At 34.9% G+C, this 20982-nt stretch overlaps 1 protein-coding gene across 3 annotated transcripts in view; it reads right to left on the reverse strand.

Annotated features, from left to right (window-relative positions):
• Positions 1 to 20982, reverse strand: part of ITGA6 (integrin subunit alpha 6) — a 102898-nt gene that overhangs the window by 17355 nt on the left and 64561 nt on the right. For 2 of the 3 annotated variants that reach the window (XM_051991054.1, XM_051991055.1), the window contains exons 5-11: positions 20459 to 20590; positions 15904 to 16114; positions 9211 to 9404; positions 8953 to 9041; positions 8188 to 8306; positions 5314 to 5412; positions 4686 to 4747 (exon numbers count right to left, since the gene is read on the reverse strand). In XM_051991054.1, coding sequence (XP_051847014.1) covers positions 4686 to 4747; positions 5314 to 5412; positions 8188 to 8306; positions 8953 to 9041; positions 9211 to 9404; positions 15904 to 16114; positions 20459 to 20590 — 906 coding nt within the window. Of the gene's footprint in view, positions 1 to 4685; positions 4748 to 5313; positions 5413 to 8187; positions 8307 to 8952; positions 9042 to 9210; positions 9405 to 15903; positions 16115 to 17832; positions 17950 to 20458; positions 20591 to 20982 lie in introns of all 3 variants that reach the window. The other variant, XM_051991056.1, reaches the window with a different exon arrangement.

Genomic DNA, 20982 nt, shown 5'->3' on the forward strand with positions numbered 1-20982 from the left:
ATTCTCAGCTAGATATAAATGTTACAAATCAATATTTTACCACCTGTTTATGTAGCCTCTAAAATATGGAATCATAAAGCTAAAGCTAGAAGAAACCTTAGTGTTCATCTAGTCTCATGTTATAGCTGATAAAGCTGCAGTCCAATTTTGAAACTGTGGCTTGTCCAAGGTCATATTTTTGCAAGCATCAGTCATGGTCTTTGAACTCAGACTGTCTATCTACATGACCTGGATAGTTGAAATATCATTTATCTATGACTTTAGGATGCATTTCCCACCTATCTTTCCCCCAAATAGCATATCTGGTCTATTATGTTTCTCTGACTACTATAAATTAGTGTGAATTAACTCAATTCACGGTAACTGACCAGAAAAAGGAACAGCTAAGAGATAAGCTAGGTTTAATAATATTGATATTATTATTATTGTTGTTGTTGTTATTGACAGTGATAATGCAAATTTGACCACTTCATTTGGAGAAAATAAGACCTAAGAAATCTGCCCGTAATAGAAGGGGAAGAGGAACCACCATTTGACCCAATTATTCTTATGGGATCATAAAATTACAAGTTTTAAATTGGAAGAGTCTCAGAAGCTATTTGTTCTAAACCCCTGATTTTACAGCCAGAAAGATTAAATAATCTGCCCAAGATCAGGGAGGTTGTAAGTATGACTGGGGTGGGATTTTAAACCTAGGTCCACTGACCCCAGCCAGTACTCCTTCTGCTATATCATGTGTTAAAACCATAATTATAATTAGTTTTATGTATTAAATACTAGTTCTAGGTATTAAAACACACACATGAACATACACATACACCTCACACCCCCTAGCTACATGGCTCTCTCCTTGTAACTGATTCTATTTCTATACAGACAGGCAAGACCAAAATTTAGACACGGACATATTATTTCAACAGTAGGCATTTCTGTATCCATCTGAAGAAATCCTAAATGTCAGAACTGCCAAATGGAATGCTCCCCATTTTAAGGCCCTCCACAATCTTGACATTATCCATTTATCAGTAACCTGCAAACATTAAAATGAACTAGATGAAGGCTTACATGCTGAGTTGTCCCTCAGAAGAAAAAGTCAGGAAGGCTTTGGGTGCATTAAAACCATTTATGTACCAAATTCTACTTTAACCCTTTCCAACTCTCCAGACAGTTCACATCATTATAAAATATTTTCAGGTTGCCTCTCAACTGACCTTTGGAAAGCGAGCCAAGTAGAAGACTCATTAAAACTAAATAATGAGTGTCTATATAAGTGAATTACTACATTTAAAGTCTGTGCAATAAAAACTGCCCTACCACACACATTTTTTTTTTAAAATACAGGAAGGGACAATTACTTTTGTAAACATTTCTCTAATTGACTTGCAATTTCTTTACCATGAATACCAAGTAATCTCTAAATATTCCTTGAAAAAAGATTACTATATGCAAATATTTCCAAATATACACAGATAAAAACAAATTGCTATATTGCCAACATTCAATAAATATTTTATTTAGAGACTAATCAGACAAATTCAAGGCCCTGTACATAATTCATAAAATATAATGAAAACCTATCATGCTTTATTTTCCCAAAGAGAAAAATAGTTTATTTCTAAGGAGGTAATAGATGCTTTGAAGAATAAATCTTTTTTACACACAAAATGTAACCCGAAAATTTTTCACTAGAATTTTAAAAAAATTTAGTAATATTTCCCCTCATAGCATCATTAGTTTAGAACAAGAATGGATTTTTGAAATTATCTGGTCCAAAACCTCTTACAGATCTTGAGGAAATGTCTCTTACCCAAGATCACACAAATGACAGAGCTGAGATTCAAAACCTAATCCCCAGATCCCAAATCAAGTATCCTTAAGCCTTGAAAGCCTTATATGAACTAATGTTGAGTAAAGTGAGCAGAACTAGAACACTGTACAAACAGCAGGATTATGTGATGATCATAGACTTAGATTTCAGTAATTCAGAGATCCAAGACATTTGAAGAGACCTGGGATAGAAAGTACCATCCATATCCAGAGAGAAAATTATGGGAAACTGGATGCAGATTGGAAGCACACTATTTTTGCCTTTGTTGTTGTTGTTTCTTTGCTTTTTTCCCCTCTCCCTTGTGGCTTTTCTCTTTTGTTCTGATTTTCCTTTCACAACATGACTAATATGTAAATATGTTTTAAATGATCACACATTAAAAAATAAATAAAATGATTGTGTGTGGATTAACTATACCAAATTGTTTACTATCTTGGGGAAATAAGGGAAGGAGGAAGAAAAAAAATTGGAATTCAAAATCTTACAAAAATAAATTATTGAAAACTATCTTTGCATGTAATTAGAAAAAACAAAAAAGTATTAAATTAAATTAATTAAATTAAATTTTGAAAATTACCAAGCATTCTTTCCACTGTCATTATTCTGTCTCACAGTACTAGTTATGGAATAGTTTTTAAGTTGTTGTGTCTAATTCACACCCAAAGAATAGTAGAGGATCCATGATTTTTTCAAATAAGGAAGTACGAAGTATAACATGTAGGTTAAAAAAAAAAATCCCAACCACACCTGGATACATTCTAGATTGTGTATATGTGTATGTGTTCCTTGTGTATGTAAGCTTATATTCTGGCAAGCAGGCTGAGAGAACATTGGGCACTATTAAGGAGAATATTACAAACAAGATTAAAATCAACTCAGTACACTCCCTTTTTGCACAAAGTCACAGAGTACCTGCACTTGCACTACCAAATGCCAAGACTCAAAGGATAATGAGAAAGATCTAATGGAACTGGAGATAATCCAAAGAAAGACAGCTGTTTTTCCAGGTAACTGGGGAAAAACTCAAAGTAAATGGACAAAGACACTTAAAGCTGCCTAATATCTTTACATGTTGTCTTCTCTCATACAGGCAAATCTCTTAAGGATAGGAACTGTTTCATTTTTATCTTTGTATTCCCAACACTCATCACTGTGCCTTGCACATAGTATAGATAATTTATAAATGCTTGCTGATCAACTCATTAATTCATCTGTGTGGCTAGAAGCTAAAAGGGAACATATGATCAAAATGTATGCAATTTGGGACTATTTAAATTTAGACAAAAATCTAAAATGTAGCAAAGAATAATCCTTGAAACTTGAGGGGAGCACATTTGAGGAAAAAAGTGAGGAGAGGAAAGATATTGTTCTACACAATGGCCCAAAAGTAGTACAAACTAGAAAATGTAATTAATGGAGGGTAGATACAAAATAGGATTTGTTCATGAAAACTAGAATACCTATAGGTATATAACCAACCTTTTGAGAGTGATATATTAGAGCAATGATTCTTAAACTGTAGATTCTGACCCCATATGGAGTGATATAAATAAATGTGGGAGTTGCAAAACTATGACTTATTATCAGTAAATGTTTGATTTGTATATCTTTTATATATACATATGACAGGATTTGCATAAAATTTTCTTGCGTGAAAAGGGATTGCAAATAGAAAAATTTTAAGAAGCCCTGTATAAAGAAAACAATCATGTCCCTAGTACCTCTTTCAAAATACAGAGGATTAGACTGGAGAAATTTTAAATTGTACTTAAGTATTAGAATAATATAATTCTTATATTCTTACTCACCTTGAGGGTTTAAATATCCATTTAATAAACTCCTAGAGTCAACCAATGAGGTCACTCACTGGAAGTCTCATAACAGATGTCATGATACCAGAAAGACTTGTTTTTGTCTTACATGTGTCAAATAAAAGAGGTGTATTATCACACTGAATTCAGTAACCAAATGTATCACTAAAAAGGAAACTCATCTAATCATAAATTCTTCTAACATTCTCAGAACAAAACTTTACCATTAAGACTTTCAAATATTTAATTGTGAAAGAAATCAATTTAGGTTGCTCAAGGAGGTAAAATATCTGATCTTTTAATGGAAGAGCAAGGAAAAAGAATCAATACTGTTTGTGTCCTTCATGCCATGAATGGGGGGTGAGGGGAGGTGCCAGATAAGTATCCCGGTGTCAGAAGAAGTGGAGCCAGGAGGATAGACTTAATGAAACAACCATTCTTTAGCCATTTCTATAAACATTTTTTTTTAAAGCAAAAACTCCAAAGCCACTTTTTCCACACATTAATTTTCACTGAAGTCTTCAAAGGTTGCAATGAAACTGGGAGCATGATTGTAGGAATAGTTATTCTTCAAAGTATTCTGATGTAAACAGATTCTCTTTGGAGAATCCACAATGAAGATATTCTCTACTATGTGCTGTTATATTTTTAAAGGAGGGGGAACTAACGTTATCATCATCATCATCATCACCATCATATTTATATAGTGCTTTAAAAGTTTCTAAAAATCATATGCCATGTGTCAGCTATAACCCCGGGAGGTGGGTGCTGTTATTTTCATTTTATGGATGAGGAAATTGAGGCCTACAAAAATCACTTTCCTAAGGTAGCTAAGTGTCTGAGGCAAGATGTGAACGCAAATTTTCCTAATGCCAAAGTTCTCACACTAAACCATTTTACTATCTCTAATAAACAGCACTTTACTCCTGAAATTTCTTTTGTTAGTCACAATTCTAGTTTTTTTCCTAGAATTTCTGAAGGTCTTTCAACTTGGAAGAAATTTCTTTAAAAATACATTTGAGGAATATAGAGTCTTAGATACTTACATATTGCAGGACTGTAACTACTGGGCTTAGCAGTGTACTCAAAACAGGCTTTAACCTTCAGGCTGTATAAAATCAAAGAAATATTTCTTAAATAGGGCTTTATCACAGTAGGATAAGTCAATTAAAAACTTACATTTCCACATATCTCCAAATTATTTTTTAAATGATTAAGATTGTTTAGGACAATAATAATAATAGTTTGACATTTACAAAACACCTCGTTTTATCCTTACAATAATTCTAAAGGACAGAAGCTATTATTATCCTTATTTTCCAGCTGAGGAAACTGAGTCAGACAGAGCTTAAGTGACTTGCTCAGGGTCCCACAACTAATAAGTGTCTGAGGCAGGATCTGAACTCTGGCCCCAAGTCCAGAGCTCTAACCTATCAGCTCCACCTAAGGATAACCTAAAGTTTCTTATTTCCATGCTCCAGAACATCTTGCTTGTGAAACTTTGAGGAATACTGTCATTGTACTATCCAAGTATGTCAACAAAGTGAATTAAAATTCACAGGAAAACACAACATAGAATGTGCCCACATATACAAAATCAGTCTGACAGATTGTTTCCAATCTGTGGAAGAAGTAGACAGAAACAAGCCCACAGCACACAACTATGGATCTCACCATATTCCACTTGGTGCATCACAGGCCATTTTGTGTCTCAGATCAATTCTGTTAGGTGTCACTGTGATTGTTTTCTGGATGTTAATCACAGGTCGAGATCTGGAAGGAGGTGAGAAATAAGAAAAACATTTAGAATTCTTCCTTGAATTTCCTTCTCAAACTGCCTTGCCATGTCAAGATCAGGTATACACCATAGAACAGAGAACTTGAAATCCCAGGACTTAGAATCTGAAAAGATCTTAGAAGTCATCAAACCCAATTCTCACATGTTACAGGTGAGGATACTGAGTACCATGCAGGTTAAGTGACATTACATTGAATTACTCAAGTTCTAATGGTTCCCTGATTTCTTCCAAGTTGCCTTGCTCTGTCTGATGAATCAACAATGTGTTGAAAGTAACTGATAACAGGGATTTTAGCTTCTAGGATTTGATTCTTGAAAAAAAAAAACTAAATTCTTTGATGAATCACTTTTTTGTTCTCTTTGAGCTCTGATATCACACAGGGTGGATGCCCACTCAGTATTGATCTATCAATATTTTCCCGTTTTCACACTTTTCAAGACATAAACAGACGTCTACATTTTTCTCTTTTGTGATTAGCACAATTTTTATTCTTCTGCCCTTTTTATTCCTCTAAAGGAAGACTGGAATCCATGTCACAAGAAGGGGCCTACGATTAGCACAGCAGGGAAGACAACACAGCTGAGCCCCGGAGACGAGATGGAAACAGGTGCTTTTTCTGTGACAGCCGAGCACACCAGCCTGAAGAGGACGTCCTGAGGTGTGGGTGGCTGCTTGCTCTCCCAGACTACAGAACTATTCTTTCTCTTTATCCCTGCTGGTGTCTGCCACTCACCACCCCCATGACCACTTCTAATCCTGGCCACACCATCACGCCCCTCCTCCCTCCATTCTTCTTCTCTTTTTTGTCTTCTCTCCCTCTTCTCCAGATGTATTCCCTAGCTGCCAAGGGCTCGGGGATAGGCTGCTTCTTCACTGGTAAAATAATTAGGCTGGGTTTGTGTGTGTGTGTGTGTGTGCACCCACTTCTAGGGCTACAGCCATTCTGGAAGCAGTTCTCTGTACAGCCAAGAAATTCCACTACATTTCTTTAAATATATTCTTTATTTTAGAAAGTGTATTTTTTTTAAAGCGTCTTTCCCCAATTAATCTAAAATGACTCAGATTTTATTTACTAATATATACTATATATATACTAACATATACTATATATAATACTATGCTATTTATATTTATATATATATATTTTTATAGTATACATTAGAGTCTGTGTGTATATGCGTGTATATATACACGCATATACACACAGACTCTAATATATACTATAAAGCACTCCTCTGACACTTGAACATGCTAAGGAGCCAGCCTTAGATTCTCAAAGAGTAAGTAAACAGAGAACATTCTCCCATGCTCCAAAGAGAGGCAATGTTATAACTCCAACAACAAGCAGTGTCAAAGTGCCTACTACATGCTAGCACAAGGTTAAGTTCTGGGGAGACAAAGAAAAGGAAAAACACATTATCCACCCCCTCAAGGAGCTTCACCTTCTAATGCAAACCATTAAATACCATTAAAAAAAATACCATGCAAAACAAATGCAGACTTAGAAGGTAGCAACAGTGCAAATAGGAGGTACTCTCAGAGGGAAGACACCAGCAGTTACGGGAGGAATGGAAGAGGAAGAGGACAGAAACAGTACTGGGAAAAGTACTTCACATTAAATGGAAACTGAGCTGAGTTTTTTTTTTTTCTTTTTTTAGTAAATTAAGGAAATCCAAGGGCAGAGGCAAGGGGCAGAACATTCGACATGGGAGGAACCAGTAAGAAGGTGTCAAGAGTCAGGAGACAGAAAGCTGTGTGGGACAGAAGGCCGATGGTGCTAGACTATAGAGTATGTATGGAGGAGGGAGAAAGGAAATAAAAGCATTAAAAAGCCTGGAAAAGTAAGACGAGGTGAGATTAGGAAGGAATTTAAAAGTCAAACATTGGATTTTATGTTTGATCACAATGGTAATAATGCCACTGGAGTTCATTGACTGTTTCTTTTCTAACAATCAGCCTAGGCTCACTTATTAGATTTGGCCACAATGACCATTTTCCACAGGATTCCTTAACTTGAATGGGGGGTGAGAGGGGAGAAACGGTATCTTTATTTTTATTTTGTGGTTGTTGTTCAGTTGTTATTGAATCGTGTCAAATTTGGGGGCTTTTCTTGGCAAAAACTGAGTGGTTTGCCATTTTTTCCCCCATCTCATTTTATTGATAAGGAAACTGAGGCAAACAGGGTTAAACTACTTGCCCAAGATCATAGGCCAGATTTGAACTCAGGAAGATAACTCTAGGCCTAGCACTACCCACTACACCTCTAACTGACATTTAGCACTTTCTTTAATTATTAAAATACATTACTCTGAGAAGGGGTCTATTCTAAAATTTACAAATGCACTGGAAGCTCATCCACAGAGTGTGACAGCAGACTGCTTAAGTTTTATTTTTTTTCCTGAGGCAATTGGGGTTAAATGACTTGCCCAGGGTCACACAGCTAGAAAGTGTTAAGTGTCTGAGGCCATATTTGAACTCAGGTCCTTCAGGGCTGATACCTATCCACTGCATCACTTAGCTTCCCCAGACTGCTGAAGTATTGTAATGCTGTATTAAAAAAACTGATTTTTGGTTTTCCTTTAAAAACCTAAATAGCTCCCCAAACCAAAGAATTATCTTCAAAATTCATTAAAAAAATTTTTCCCTTTCCAGTATAGATACTAAGCTTTTGAAATTTCACTCTAATGATCTTTTTAAATAGATCATTAAAAATGTCAATTTGTATGATTAACTAAAGACATATATGTACCTGAAAATGGACACTGAATCTGAGAGTGAACCAACAGCAACATCAGGATAGGAATTTCTGTCAAGGTCCATATTTCCAGCAATTGAGTAACCAAAGTATGGAGATTTACCCTCAAGAACCTAAAATGAGAAAGTGAACCGAATATTAGATTATTCAAATGAACTTTTTAGCCATGCTTTGAAAAAGAAATACATAATTTCTTTTGGCACATGTTCTTTTGAAGTTCATCAACAAGCACCCCCAATTTATACTCCCAAAGTTCAAGTATTTTAGTTCATCCAAGGCTTCCAATTTATGTTGCGTCTACACAGGAGAAGTGTATAATTATCTGATTAGCTTGTTCCATGTACAAAGCTAAGCTGGATAATTCAATTTTTTTAAAAAGCTCTCATTTTCCTTAATAGCAGTTTTGAGGGCTTGAATCATCCAGGTAATTGCAATAATTCTCCACTTCATTCCACCTTGGTAGATACAAGTCACAATCTGCATTTAGCATGGCAGTAGAAAGAAATCCTAGTTTAGAGGCTTTCATTGTAAAATATAGAAAAACTGTATAGTCAAAACTATTCCTCTTTTGGGATTAGCTGTTTATTTATAATATTTTAAAATTAAAATAAATAGGGCATGGAGTTTGTCTCCAGAGGCAAATTTCCCAAATGTTTCCAGAGCAAAAAATTTAAAAAAAAAAAAATTCAATTAGATCCAAGAATTTTATATTGTGGCACAAAACCAAATTGAAATAAGTGGTCAATGATATTAAATCACCTGAGTCGGCTTGGTATTTATTCCACTTGGAGAGCCATGATAAATAAAAACCTTCCCAAAATCATCGTAAGGTGCTCCAACTGCAATATCTGTTGATGACAACAGTTTGACAGACATTTACATTTCCAAAAGACACAAACAAGCATTTTTATAAGATCTTAGATAGGCTAACTACGAGAAGTCATTTTAACATTCAGACCATTAACCATTAATTTCATTAATTTAATAAACCATTAATTTCATCATCTATAGTCTAACCTGGGTATCCATCTTGATTAATATCACCGATGTTTTCGACTGCAATGCCAAACATAGAATCTTTGGTTCCATTAAGGCGAATTGGCTTGACATTATTCCATTTGCCTTGCTGATTAATGTAGATGTACACAGCACCCCCAACTTCTCCATCTCTATCAAAATACTGTGGTGCTCCAACAACTATATCTTGCCAGCTTCAAATATAATAAGGGAAGAAGTATATACAATTAGATCATAATGCTTGAAAGTTTGGGAGTATAAGGCTCCTATCCATATTACTGAGGTGCATAGTTGACTTACCATCAGCATAGAGATGAGTTCAAAATAGCTCTAGTCATTAAATTAAGTACTGAAAACTTTAGAAAAAATGGTGTGTCAAAAAAGTACTCTTGATTCAGCAAAAGCAGAAGAGTCATCCTACATTTTCACCCATCTCTAAGAATCTGGCCCAGTTCTTAAAGACATTTGAAAAGATGGATATTGTACAGGACAGGAAATTTTGGTCCTGAGTTAACTCTCACACTGAGTTCCTTTAAAAAATTAAATTGGTCAGTTCCAATTGATCAAGATGGATAGAATCAGCTACACCCAGAGAAGTAACACTGGGAAATGAATGTAAACTACTTGCATTTTTGTTTTTCTTCCCAGGTTATTTTTACCTTCTGAATCCAATTTTTCTTGTGCAACAAGAGAACTGATTTGGTTCTGATATACTTTAACATACATGTATAAGACTGCCTGCCATCTAGGGGAGGGGGTGGATGGAGGGAAGGGAAAAGATGGAACAGAAGTTGAGTGCAAGGGACAATGTTGCAAAAATTATCCATGCATATGTTCTGTCAATAAAAAGCAATAATAAAAAAATTTGAATTAAATTAAATTGGCTCCCTACCCATGAAAAATAAAAATTACAACAGTTATTTAGAACTGAACTTATTTGTATGAAAATATTTTGTTTACATTGTTCCTGTGCCTGTTTTAGCAGGTATTTTATACCAAGTATCTTAAACAGTCTAAAACAATAATAGTGCAGACACATAGTATAGTTACTCTATTTTTTCACTTTTGATTTAATCTATTTTAACTTTAGCCTTTTCTGAGATCATTATCACCCTTGCTTTTTAAAAAATATAATACTAAATTCTACTCCTGCCCTTTATTTAATCTTTGCATATATCTCTTATTTTTACGTTTCCTGATAACAAAATATTGAATTCAAATTTTCATCTACTAAAGACCATTTTTAGGTCTTTAGTAATCCTTATTGTAACTATATTTAAATTTTTATTTTCTTATGACTTCCAATATTTTTCTTATAGGAATATCATAGCCAAGTTTCTAATCTAGAAGTTTTCCTCTTGGGAATCTCTTTCAGATCGTGACTAGTAGATTTTTTCCCTATTTCTATTTCCACTTTGCCTTTTTGTTCTGGAATTTCAGGACAATTTTCCTTGATAATTTTTTGTAGTATTTTATCAAGATTCTTTTTTTTTTTTTTAACAATAATTTAGAGGCAATCTGAATATATCATTTCTCCTCAATCTGTTCTCCACATCAGTTGTTTTTCTGATAAGATTTTTCATTTCCTTTTCTATTTCATACTTCTGATTTTGTTTTATGATTTCTTGGTGTATTAGAATGTCAATAGTTTCCTCTTGCCCAATTCTAGTTTGCAAATTATTTTCTTCCTTAAGTTTTTGATTGTTTCTAGTTGATTGATTTTCTTTACATAATTTTCTTTTTTCTTTAAACAATTTAAATTTTATTAGAGAAATTTTTACATGATTATCACAATTCTCAGAGAGTCCTATGAATGTATTCATTTCCCAGGGAATATGCTAAAACCAGTATCTGTAATGTTTCCATTGACAACTTAGTTAACATAAAAGGTCCTTGTCATATTTATTGTCTAAATTAAAACCCTTGTACATTTGTTTGATAGTGATCACGAGTCCCTACAGTAGTTCATTTTAGCATAAATCCTTAAATGATAGCTTTTTTTCAAACTCTAGTGTAACTGGACATTCTATTGTCTAGCTGTTCTTTTCTTAGTTTTTTTGAACTGCTCTTTTTTTTACCTTAATTTTTCCTCAATCTCCCTTTTTTGATTTTTAAAGTCCTTTTTAAGTTTTCCAAGAACTTTCTTTGTGTTTAGGACCATTTGACATTTCTCATTGAAAAAGTAGTGTTTCCATTATCTTCTTGTGAATATGAACTCAGATTTTCTCTATACCCATAGTAACTATCTATGATTGGGTTCTTTCTCTTTTCCTTGCTCATTTAAAAAAATTTTTTTAATTTTGTTTTTAGCAGCTATTAGTGTAATCATGTGGTAATCATGAGGCATGGGGAATGACACTCCAAGCCTCAGGTCCTTATTGCTATTATTTTCTGAAGTCTATCTTGGAGGACCAACCTTGAACGCTGCTCTCTACCCCTAAACCCCAGCTACAACCCCAGCCACACTGTTTTGCAAATAAATCTTGTTCCCTGCAATTTTTCAGGGGGCCATAAATTATAGCTTTCCTCTCTGACCTAGGACTGAAACCAGGGACTGCACTCTCCTGCAAGTGCCCACAGCCAGCAGCATCCCTGCCCTCTGTCATTGCATTCAGCAGGCACAATGTGGTAGTTCCTTCTCTCCAGATGTCTGGTCAGTACAGCTGTGCTTGGTATCCCTCAACACTGGAAAATACTCCAATCTTCTACTTAGCCATCAGACCACACACACACACACACACACACAATCAGCCAGATGAAAGTTCCTAAAGCTAAAGTTGCCTCTCAAACAAAATGTCCCCAGAGCTTGTGCTTCTGCAGTCAGCCTGGAGATATTTGCACTTCATTAAGCCCAAACCTCTCAGCTCTTGGAGGTCAGGTCTTTCCTGGGCTCTTCTCAAATTGTTTTGGAAGGACAACTGCTTTACCCCATGTTTATTTCTGCTGCTCTGAGGTGATGTTCTTTTTTTGTGGAGGAAATTTGGAGAACAGAAAGAATCTTCTCTTCAACATTTATTTTTTATAGCATTTTGAGTTCCAAATTTTTTCTCTCCCTCTCCAAGAGGGAAAATAACCTGATATGGATTATCCATGTACAATCATGTAAACATTTTTCTACATTAGCCATGTTGTTTAAGAAGAAATGTAACAAAAGGGAGAAAGACACACACACACACACACACACACACACACACACACAAAGTGAAAATAGTATGTTTCAATCTGCATTCAATCTCCACAGTTCCTTCTCTGAATGTAGATAGCACTTTCCATCATGAGTCCTTTGGAATTGTCTTGGATAATAACAATGTACACAGCACTAAATTAAATACTTAGAACATAAAGACAAAAATCAAAATATCTTTGTCCTTTAAGGAACTAAGATGCCTTGAAACTGAACTTATTATCTTTCTCCCAAGCCCTCTGCTATTCCAAAATTCCCCAGTTTCTGTCAAAGGCACCAGCATCCTGCCAGACTCCCAGGTTCCTAACCTTAAAGTGAGTAACACCTCACTCTCCCTCATCCCACATATCTAATTAGTTGCCAGGTGTTGTCATTTCAATCTTCACAACACCTCTTGTATCGGATTCTTTCTCTCCACTCACGTAGTTGCATTTCAATTCAGACTCTCATGACCCATCACCTGGGTTATCATCTCCTAACTGGTCTGCCCGTCTCAAGTTTCCCACAACTCCAACCCATTTCTATACACTACTGCCAAAAGACAATTATCCTTTTCATATCACAACTTTCCCCATTGTGGTTTTGACATATCATGGGTTCACATAAGAAATTAAATGTGAATTTTAGGGGAGTTTTGCGAAAGCAGCACACAACATACAAAGTCCAACAGATGACGAAGAAAAAAATTTGGAAACTCATAAATGCATAAAACACAGGTGTAGTATTGTATAATACGGATGCCTCATAAAAGAAAAAAAAATTCAGTCTTCTTCTCTGGTACGAAGGGAGGGCCAAAAAAACTTACATGGATTTTCCAGATCAGAAGGGGCTGTAGCCTTAACCTCCATGATGTGGAAAGGATAACTGTTAATTACAGACCATGACACTCTCCTATTCACCATCTACACACTTCCTACTGGCCTGGGATAAAACAGAAACACAGACACAACTTGGCTCCAATATATTTCCAGCCTCAGTGAACAGTCCCCTGCTTCCAAAACTCTGAAATCTGCCCAACTAACTGTCCTTTTGTCTGTCACATGTGACCACCCATCTCCCATTTCTGTCTCTTTGCCCTGCCTGTGTTCCATGCTTAGAACACACCCTTTCAGCTTCACCACACGTGGGGGGACCCTTTTCTTTCAAAGCCCATCCCCACAACTGCAAGGTGCCCTCCCTTCCCAAACCACCTTGCATTTAACTACTTAGTGTTTCTTCGCTTTATATTTATTCTGCATGTACTTACATATGTCATCATATGCTTCCATATCCCATTTGATACATAAGCTTGTTGCAAGGAGGCAGTGTCTTATTCTCTCTGTAATGCTCATATCCCCTTTGCCAGGCCCATGGCAGGCATTCATAAAATCCTAGCTGATTTTTAATGACTGATTACAAGGGTTATGCTAGTAATATGAAGCAGTTAAGGTGGGTGGGAGCATTTTAAACTCCTAGGGATTGGTTTCCTGCAGGAGGTAGCATCTGAGCTGAATCTTGAAGGGAAATAGTTTCTAACAAAAGGGAAGAAGATACAAGACTTCTTGGGGGGACCGCATTGGCTCAAAGTTCAGAGGCAAAAGATGGAATAGAACATTCATAAAACAAGTCCATCCTCCACTCAGCTGCCAGAGTGATTTTCTTAAAGCATGGGTTTGATCATCTCACCCCATTCCCAATTTAACAGACTCCCAATTGTTCCCTATTACTACCAGAATCAAACTATCAAATCCTCTTTTTAAATATTTAAGGTCTTTTACAATTTTATCCATTTCTATCCTTCTTATACTTTACCCTCAAAGCATTCTCTATCTTGTATATATCTGATTATTAACATGTTGTCATTCCCTCCTCACTCATTCTCACCCAATTAGAATGGGAGCTCCTTTCTTTCTTTCTTTTTTTTTTTTTTTTAAAACATTTATTGTATCCTCAGTGTTTGGAACAATGCCAGGTAGAGGAAACTTAATCAGATATTGAGTTTAAATTTGGCTTCAGATACTTACTAGCTGTATGACTCCAAGCAAGTCACTTAATTCTGTTGCCTCAGTTTCCTCATCTCTAAAATGAGTGGAGAAGGGAAAAGGGCAAACCATTCCAGTATCTTTGCCAAAAACAACCCAAATGGGGTCATGAAGATTGAAATGACTGAACTATAATAAAATGCTTGTCAACCAACCGTGGCTAAGGTGGAAAAGTAATATGAAATAAGGTTAGAAAGGAAGCTTCAGCACTGTCTTATGCCAACCTGAGGAATTTATGCTGAATTCTAGAGTCATTTAAAACTTTTAAATAGGGGAGTATTATAGTCAGAATTGTGCCTTAAGAAGTTTATTTTTATAATTGTAGGAAGAGTAATCTAAGAGGAAAGAGACTTAGAGGCAAGGATATTGATTAGGAAATTATTATCATAGTATGGGTACAACATGAGAGAGGCCCGAATGAGAATGGTAGATTTGTTCAATGGAGAGAAGATGGATGCAAAATATGTGAAATACGTGATAGGACTGATAGAATTTGGCAAATGACTAAACATGTGGAGTAAAGAAGATTCAAGGATGAACCTGGGTGCCAGATAGAATGGTAGCAATACAAAAATAGGAGAGATGACAGAGCGATGGACAGGTTTTTTGTAGATAATGAATTCTATTTTGGGGCGCCAATAGTATACTCTGATGAAGATGTTCAGTAGCATTAAGATAAATAGTAATCCATAACCTATTTAACATGTATAGGACTGCTTGCCATCTGGGGAAGGGGGTGGAGGGAGGAAGGAGAAAAATCGGAACAGCAAGGGATAATGTTGTAAAAAATTACCCTGGCATGGGTTCTGTCAATAAAAAGTTATTTAAAAAAATAAATAAATAAAAATAAACAGTAATCCTAGATACCACACACTAGCATAGACCATAGATATTACTAGGATTAATTTTGGTCAAGAGCAAGTTCAAGGTAGTTGTTCTCAATACATATGAGAGTCTCAATTTAAGGTGGCCCGAGTGCTCTCTGTCCACTATACTTCCCTTTCTCCATTCCCAACCCTCCTTTCTCCAAGGTATTTAGGATATTCCAGCCACTATTTATGAACAACCAAAACAGTATCACAAAATATCTGCGAAAGATGACATGCTGGGTAGTTTTGTTGTTTTTCAGTTTTATTATTTATCTTTTTTTTTTTTTTTTTAATTCAAGCATCAGTGCAACATAGCAGGAGTCTAATATCTCCAAGTCATTAGAAAATTAGGAAGGCCTAAAACATATACGGTCAGTCAATATTTAATATAAAAAGTATATTGTAAAAATAGACAAATGTGAGCATGTTCACAGTTATGTGTATTTCTTCTACATAACAGAAAGAAGGAAGACAACATGGTAGCTCAGTAAAAACTGTTAGAAGAAAAAAAGCCTTAATGGGAAAAAAAAATCTATGTGCCAAGTTATTTTCAAGTCCCAAAACCCAGTAAGTAATGAACATAATATTTAAAATATAAATTCTATTAAGAAACCCTTACCCATCTTTGTTGAGGTCCACTACTGCCACATCATAACCAAATGAAGAGGCCAGCCCTTCTCCTTCAAACAAATGTTCAGTAAAAAGATGTGCAGATTTCATGTCTCTCTTTAGGAGAACCACAGCTCCACTATGGTTGGCTCTAGGTGCACCAGACACAAAAGTGATCTCATCTTTAGAGATAATACTTTTTCCTGAATCCAGTGAAAAACCTAGGAAAGCAAGACCAAGACACACAATATCACAACAAATTTCTATTACAGGAAAAGATGATGTCACTGGTGTTTCCATTATTATCATCTCCCTGTCCCACCCCAAACCCCATCTGCTTTTTCTGGTAAATGGAATACAGAGACAAGACTTTGGCATTCAGGTAAAAGAAAAAACAAATGATAAGAACGATCAGTGCTTTCTAAGCATATTAAAGACTTCAAAAAGAAAATATCTACCCTGGTTAGCATTTACATTGCATGAAGCATTTATGCAGTTTATAAATGTAACTGTAACCTCATTTTAATGATGGTAATTGGGATAAGTGCAACACTTAGGTTATAAAATATGCTATATAATGAGAGCTAAATGTAATACAGTACATATTTGTGTATACACAGAAGACATGATTTGACTTTCAGCAGAGCTGAATCCATGCAGTAAGGTGTGTTCTACCATTCTACATTGTATAATACAACAATTGGGTTTTGATGCATTGATAAATCTTCTTTATTCAATCTATTCTGTAATCAATCAAAAGAGAAATCTTTAATACACAATAGATAGCACATAAAGGTTTCAAAGAGATTTGGTTCTTGGTCATGGACATGCAAAAAAAAAAAAAAAAAAGCCAAGATGTAATGCTGATGATGTTATGTAATATCTGAGAAGATGCATGATGGGAAAATGCTATCCACAGTCATAAAAAGAATTATGGAGTCCGGATGCAGATTAAAGCATACTATTTTCACTTTTTTATTCCATTCTCATGGTTTTTCCCCCTATTGTTCTGATTCTTATCTCACAATATAACTAATGTAGAAATATGTTTAACATGATTGCACAAATATAATCTATTTCAGATTGCTTATTGTCTTCGAGAAGGGGGAGAAGAGAAAAATTTGGAATTCAAATTCTTATAAAACAGAATATTGACAACTATTTTTACATGTAATTGGAAACATTGTAATATTTTAAAAATTTAAGTAGTTGTATCAACAACAAAAGTTATGATTTCTCATCAAAATTTTTAGGGGACATACCTAACAGAAACTGCATCTAATTAACTCAGCTAGTTTGCTAGAAACTATTAGTGGAATACAAATACTAAAACATATATGTGTGTATATACCTTCATGTGTGTTTCCATACACATATAGATATACAAATAGATATATACATATATGTATGTATATGTGTGTATATGTGTAGATATATACATATATGTATGTGTGTGTGTGTGTGTGTGTGCGCGCGTGTGTGTGTGTGTGTGTGTGCATGTGTAGGGAGGAGGATTGTAGAGTAGGGTCTACATGTGACATGGTCAGGTCTTGAGGTATAAATGCCAAAACTTAGCCACTCAAATTGAGAAATGAATCCTAAACAAAAGCATAGCAAATGCAGAAAAGTAAGCATTAGCTTAGCCACTTTCTTTTCTCTAACCAATAGTAATATTCACCACTACTGTTATAATTCTCAAATTGAGAGCTGACTTTATAATATGATATATAAGAATAGGAGGTTTTGCCCAAAATGTTTCATTAACAAGCTATCTCTGAAAAATGTTCAAGGACTGAATCCTTGCTATCAAATGCTTTATATTGTGGTTTTGTTTAAAATGGAGACTTTAAAAAATGCTGACATGTAAATCAAGATGGATTTATTGAAAAAAAAAAATGACAAAGACAATTTACTTGTCATCATCTCCAGGGTCACAGACCTAGGTAGCTATTCATCATCACATCAGGAGATTTGTCGACCCTTACATTGGGGGGCTGTGTTTTGTAAACAAACTGATCAGGATCTGTATAGGAAACACTGGTCAAAAAGAGAAGGCCTGTATACACACATGAGGAAGAAATCAAAGAAAAAGTAATTAAATTTGGTAAACAGAATGATAACTGTTGTATCTCTCTTCAGATAACCAAAGATATGACAGCAGCCAATGGACTCCAAAGTTGTGGAGTTACCTCCTCAGACCTCAGATACTTCTCCCTTTATTCACAAGAATAGCCAAGAATTTGTTTATCAAACAATAAATCTACAGACAGCTAAAAAAATATAACCAGTTACGGGTTTGCTTCCTTGTTCTACCATTGAGCCCCAACAAGAGAAAAAATAAGTGATAAGAACTAGCACTATATCCTAATTTTTAGGGATATTAAAGACTTCAAAAAAATATCTTTTCTATTTAGCATTTATATAGCTTGAATCATAAAGCATTCATTCAGCTTATAACTAACTGCAGGCTCATTTTCAGGATGGCACTGGAATGAGTGTAACACTTGGGTTATAAGCTATGCTATAATGAGAGCCATTCATAATACAGGCATCCTTATGTATGCACAACAGGGCAGGATTTGACTTTCAGCAGAGCTGAATTTATGTAGGTTGAGTTTTTCCATTCTATGTAATGATTATTCATTCAAAAGGAGGCAACGGCAGTGTGAGAGAGAGTTGCAAATATTTAGAAATTACAGCAAATCTCCAGTTAAAACATTCAGGGGAACATAAGCTCCTTAAGGGCAGGGTTTTTTTTTTTTTTCCCTTTTCCTTTTCCTTTTTCCTTTTTTATTTCTATTATTTAGCACAAATTTAGCACATAATAAATCCTTAATATTGGACTGACTTGATTGTCTGATTAATAAACATTTGCTGTTTTACTGAATTAATAGCTAAAACAAAGGTTTATTTTGGCTAACACACTTATTATTTCCAAATAAAATTAACTTGAAAAATAAAAGGTGAGGGTAGTCTTTTAGTACACATTCACATACCAAGCTTGTGTTCTAATATCAATGTTTAACTTGAAAAGTATAATGAGTGTGGATAAAATTCACAATGGGAAGATCAGCCTTCCCTTCCTGTCCCACTGCCAGAAAATACACATGTATTGACTCATAACATTTCAAAGTCTTAAATTCATGACATGAGTTGATGCTCCCTCAGTTCCTACATTTGAGGCCTTTTTACTCCATCTTCATCAGTACTGTCTTTGAATGGCTTCCATCTTATTGTCTTCTTTTTTTTCTTGGTCTTTAACTCAGTCTTTTAAGTATAAATAAATGGTATCTTCAGGACAGGGGCTTTATTTTTCCCTTCCATTTGGTAATTCCTTATTGGATCTGCCATTTGTCTATAAAGTTAAAGTGAAATATTTTTATAGAAGATAGTCTTCTAAAATTTCAGGCCATAATTTTCTCTTTCCAGCTTCCTTATTTGCAGTAGGACCACAGGACTTGAGCTGGTAGGACTTCAAGTATCATCAGATGCAATCTCTTCATTTTATAAGTAAGAAATCAAAAGCCAAAGGTGGTAACAGGAGTTTCCCACAGTCACGCCAACCAAGAAGCAAAGCCAAGATTCATTCTCCGATCTTCTCCTGCCAAACCCAGTGTATCAAGGACTACTGTATCAAAGACTCTTTATCAGTTCTATCCAGGTACTTTTTCCTCTTTGTTCAAGGCAAATTCCTCAGCTTAATTTGGGTTGGTTAATTTTTTTTTCCTTATCTTTTTGCCATGAAAACCACAGGAATTGTTCTTCATGTCAACTGACACCAAGAATTAGACAATTCTAAAGTCTATTTATAATTACCATATTATACTTGAATAATATACAACAGCCATTAGTAATATCAAAAAGTCATAGGCATTAAAAGATTGACACTTAACTGCCATTTTACAAGTCTTCATCATAGCTCTAGCAGTAAAGCTAAAGCTAGAAACTAAATATTACAAGCCAGGAGCCAGCTGGCCTAGGCCTACATACTTTTCTATTATACTTACCTTTCAGAGAATGATCTAAATCACAAAATAAGAAATATAAGATCTTTACCATTCTGTTTAGTCATTCCAAACATAATGAAACTCTTACAAATACATTCATAAAGAAGTTTGGTAAAGGTTAGCACTCCACATGAAAATTCATATCTGGTTATCTTTTCTCTCCCTCCCCCCCCCATTTCAGGTTCATGGTTCATAGTTAAATGCCACCAGTGAGTATAATCCCTTCATTCTATGTACAAAGCAAAAGGCCATAATACATCCCAAAGCCAAGAATTTCTAGGAGGCCACTGATTTGGAGAAAGATTAGCATTATTATTCTTTTTAAGATATCCCAAATGAAACAGAATTCCATTGCTAAGTAAAAACAAGTACAGACAGGTACCCTTCACTTTGACTTTTATTAGGCAGAAATCAAAGGAATTCTGGAATTCTGAGATATCCAAGTTATGGGGAATGATGTTTTAGAGAGAGGGACACAAGAATGTCACAAAACAATAAACTGGCTTCACAAAACAATAAACTGTCCTGGAAATGTTTGCCATCTTCACTTATTCCTACCTAAATAACTGTTAGCTGGAACAGGAACTAGACTTTCATCATGATCAGTTTCACCACCAACTTCATAAGGCCCATCTTCAAAGATATTCATGTCAAAAAAAGTGTTATTCTTTTGCTCTGCACGAACAATTCCTAAAGAAATGAAATGGCAAAAACAAATGGAAATGAAGATAAAAATGAAAGAAAACAAATGGTTCCTAAAACATTTTCCATGTGATTACTGAAGAAATATCAGCAGAGTTGAAAGGAGAATAAGAAGTGAGCGAGAATAATGATGAAGTGGATTCATAATAACTAGGGTGAAAAGAATATTACTGTCATCCACCCAAATTCTAAAGAATTCTAACTTTGAAAGAAAATTGAGATTTTAATAATTAAAAAAAAATACATGCCTTGAATCTTAATGATAGCTCTGTCACAAAACAAGATGAAACATGATATTTGTTATAAAAACTATAGAATATGTATATATGTATATGAGAAACTGACAAAAACTTCCTCTATAAACAAACCAAAATCAATTT

The sequence above is a fragment of the Antechinus flavipes genome, chromosome 3 (assembly GCF_016432865.1).
Source record: "Antechinus flavipes isolate AdamAnt ecotype Samford, QLD, Australia chromosome 3, AdamAnt_v2, whole genome shotgun sequence".
NCBI lineage: Eukaryota > Metazoa > Chordata > Mammalia > Dasyuromorphia > Dasyuridae > Antechinus > Antechinus flavipes.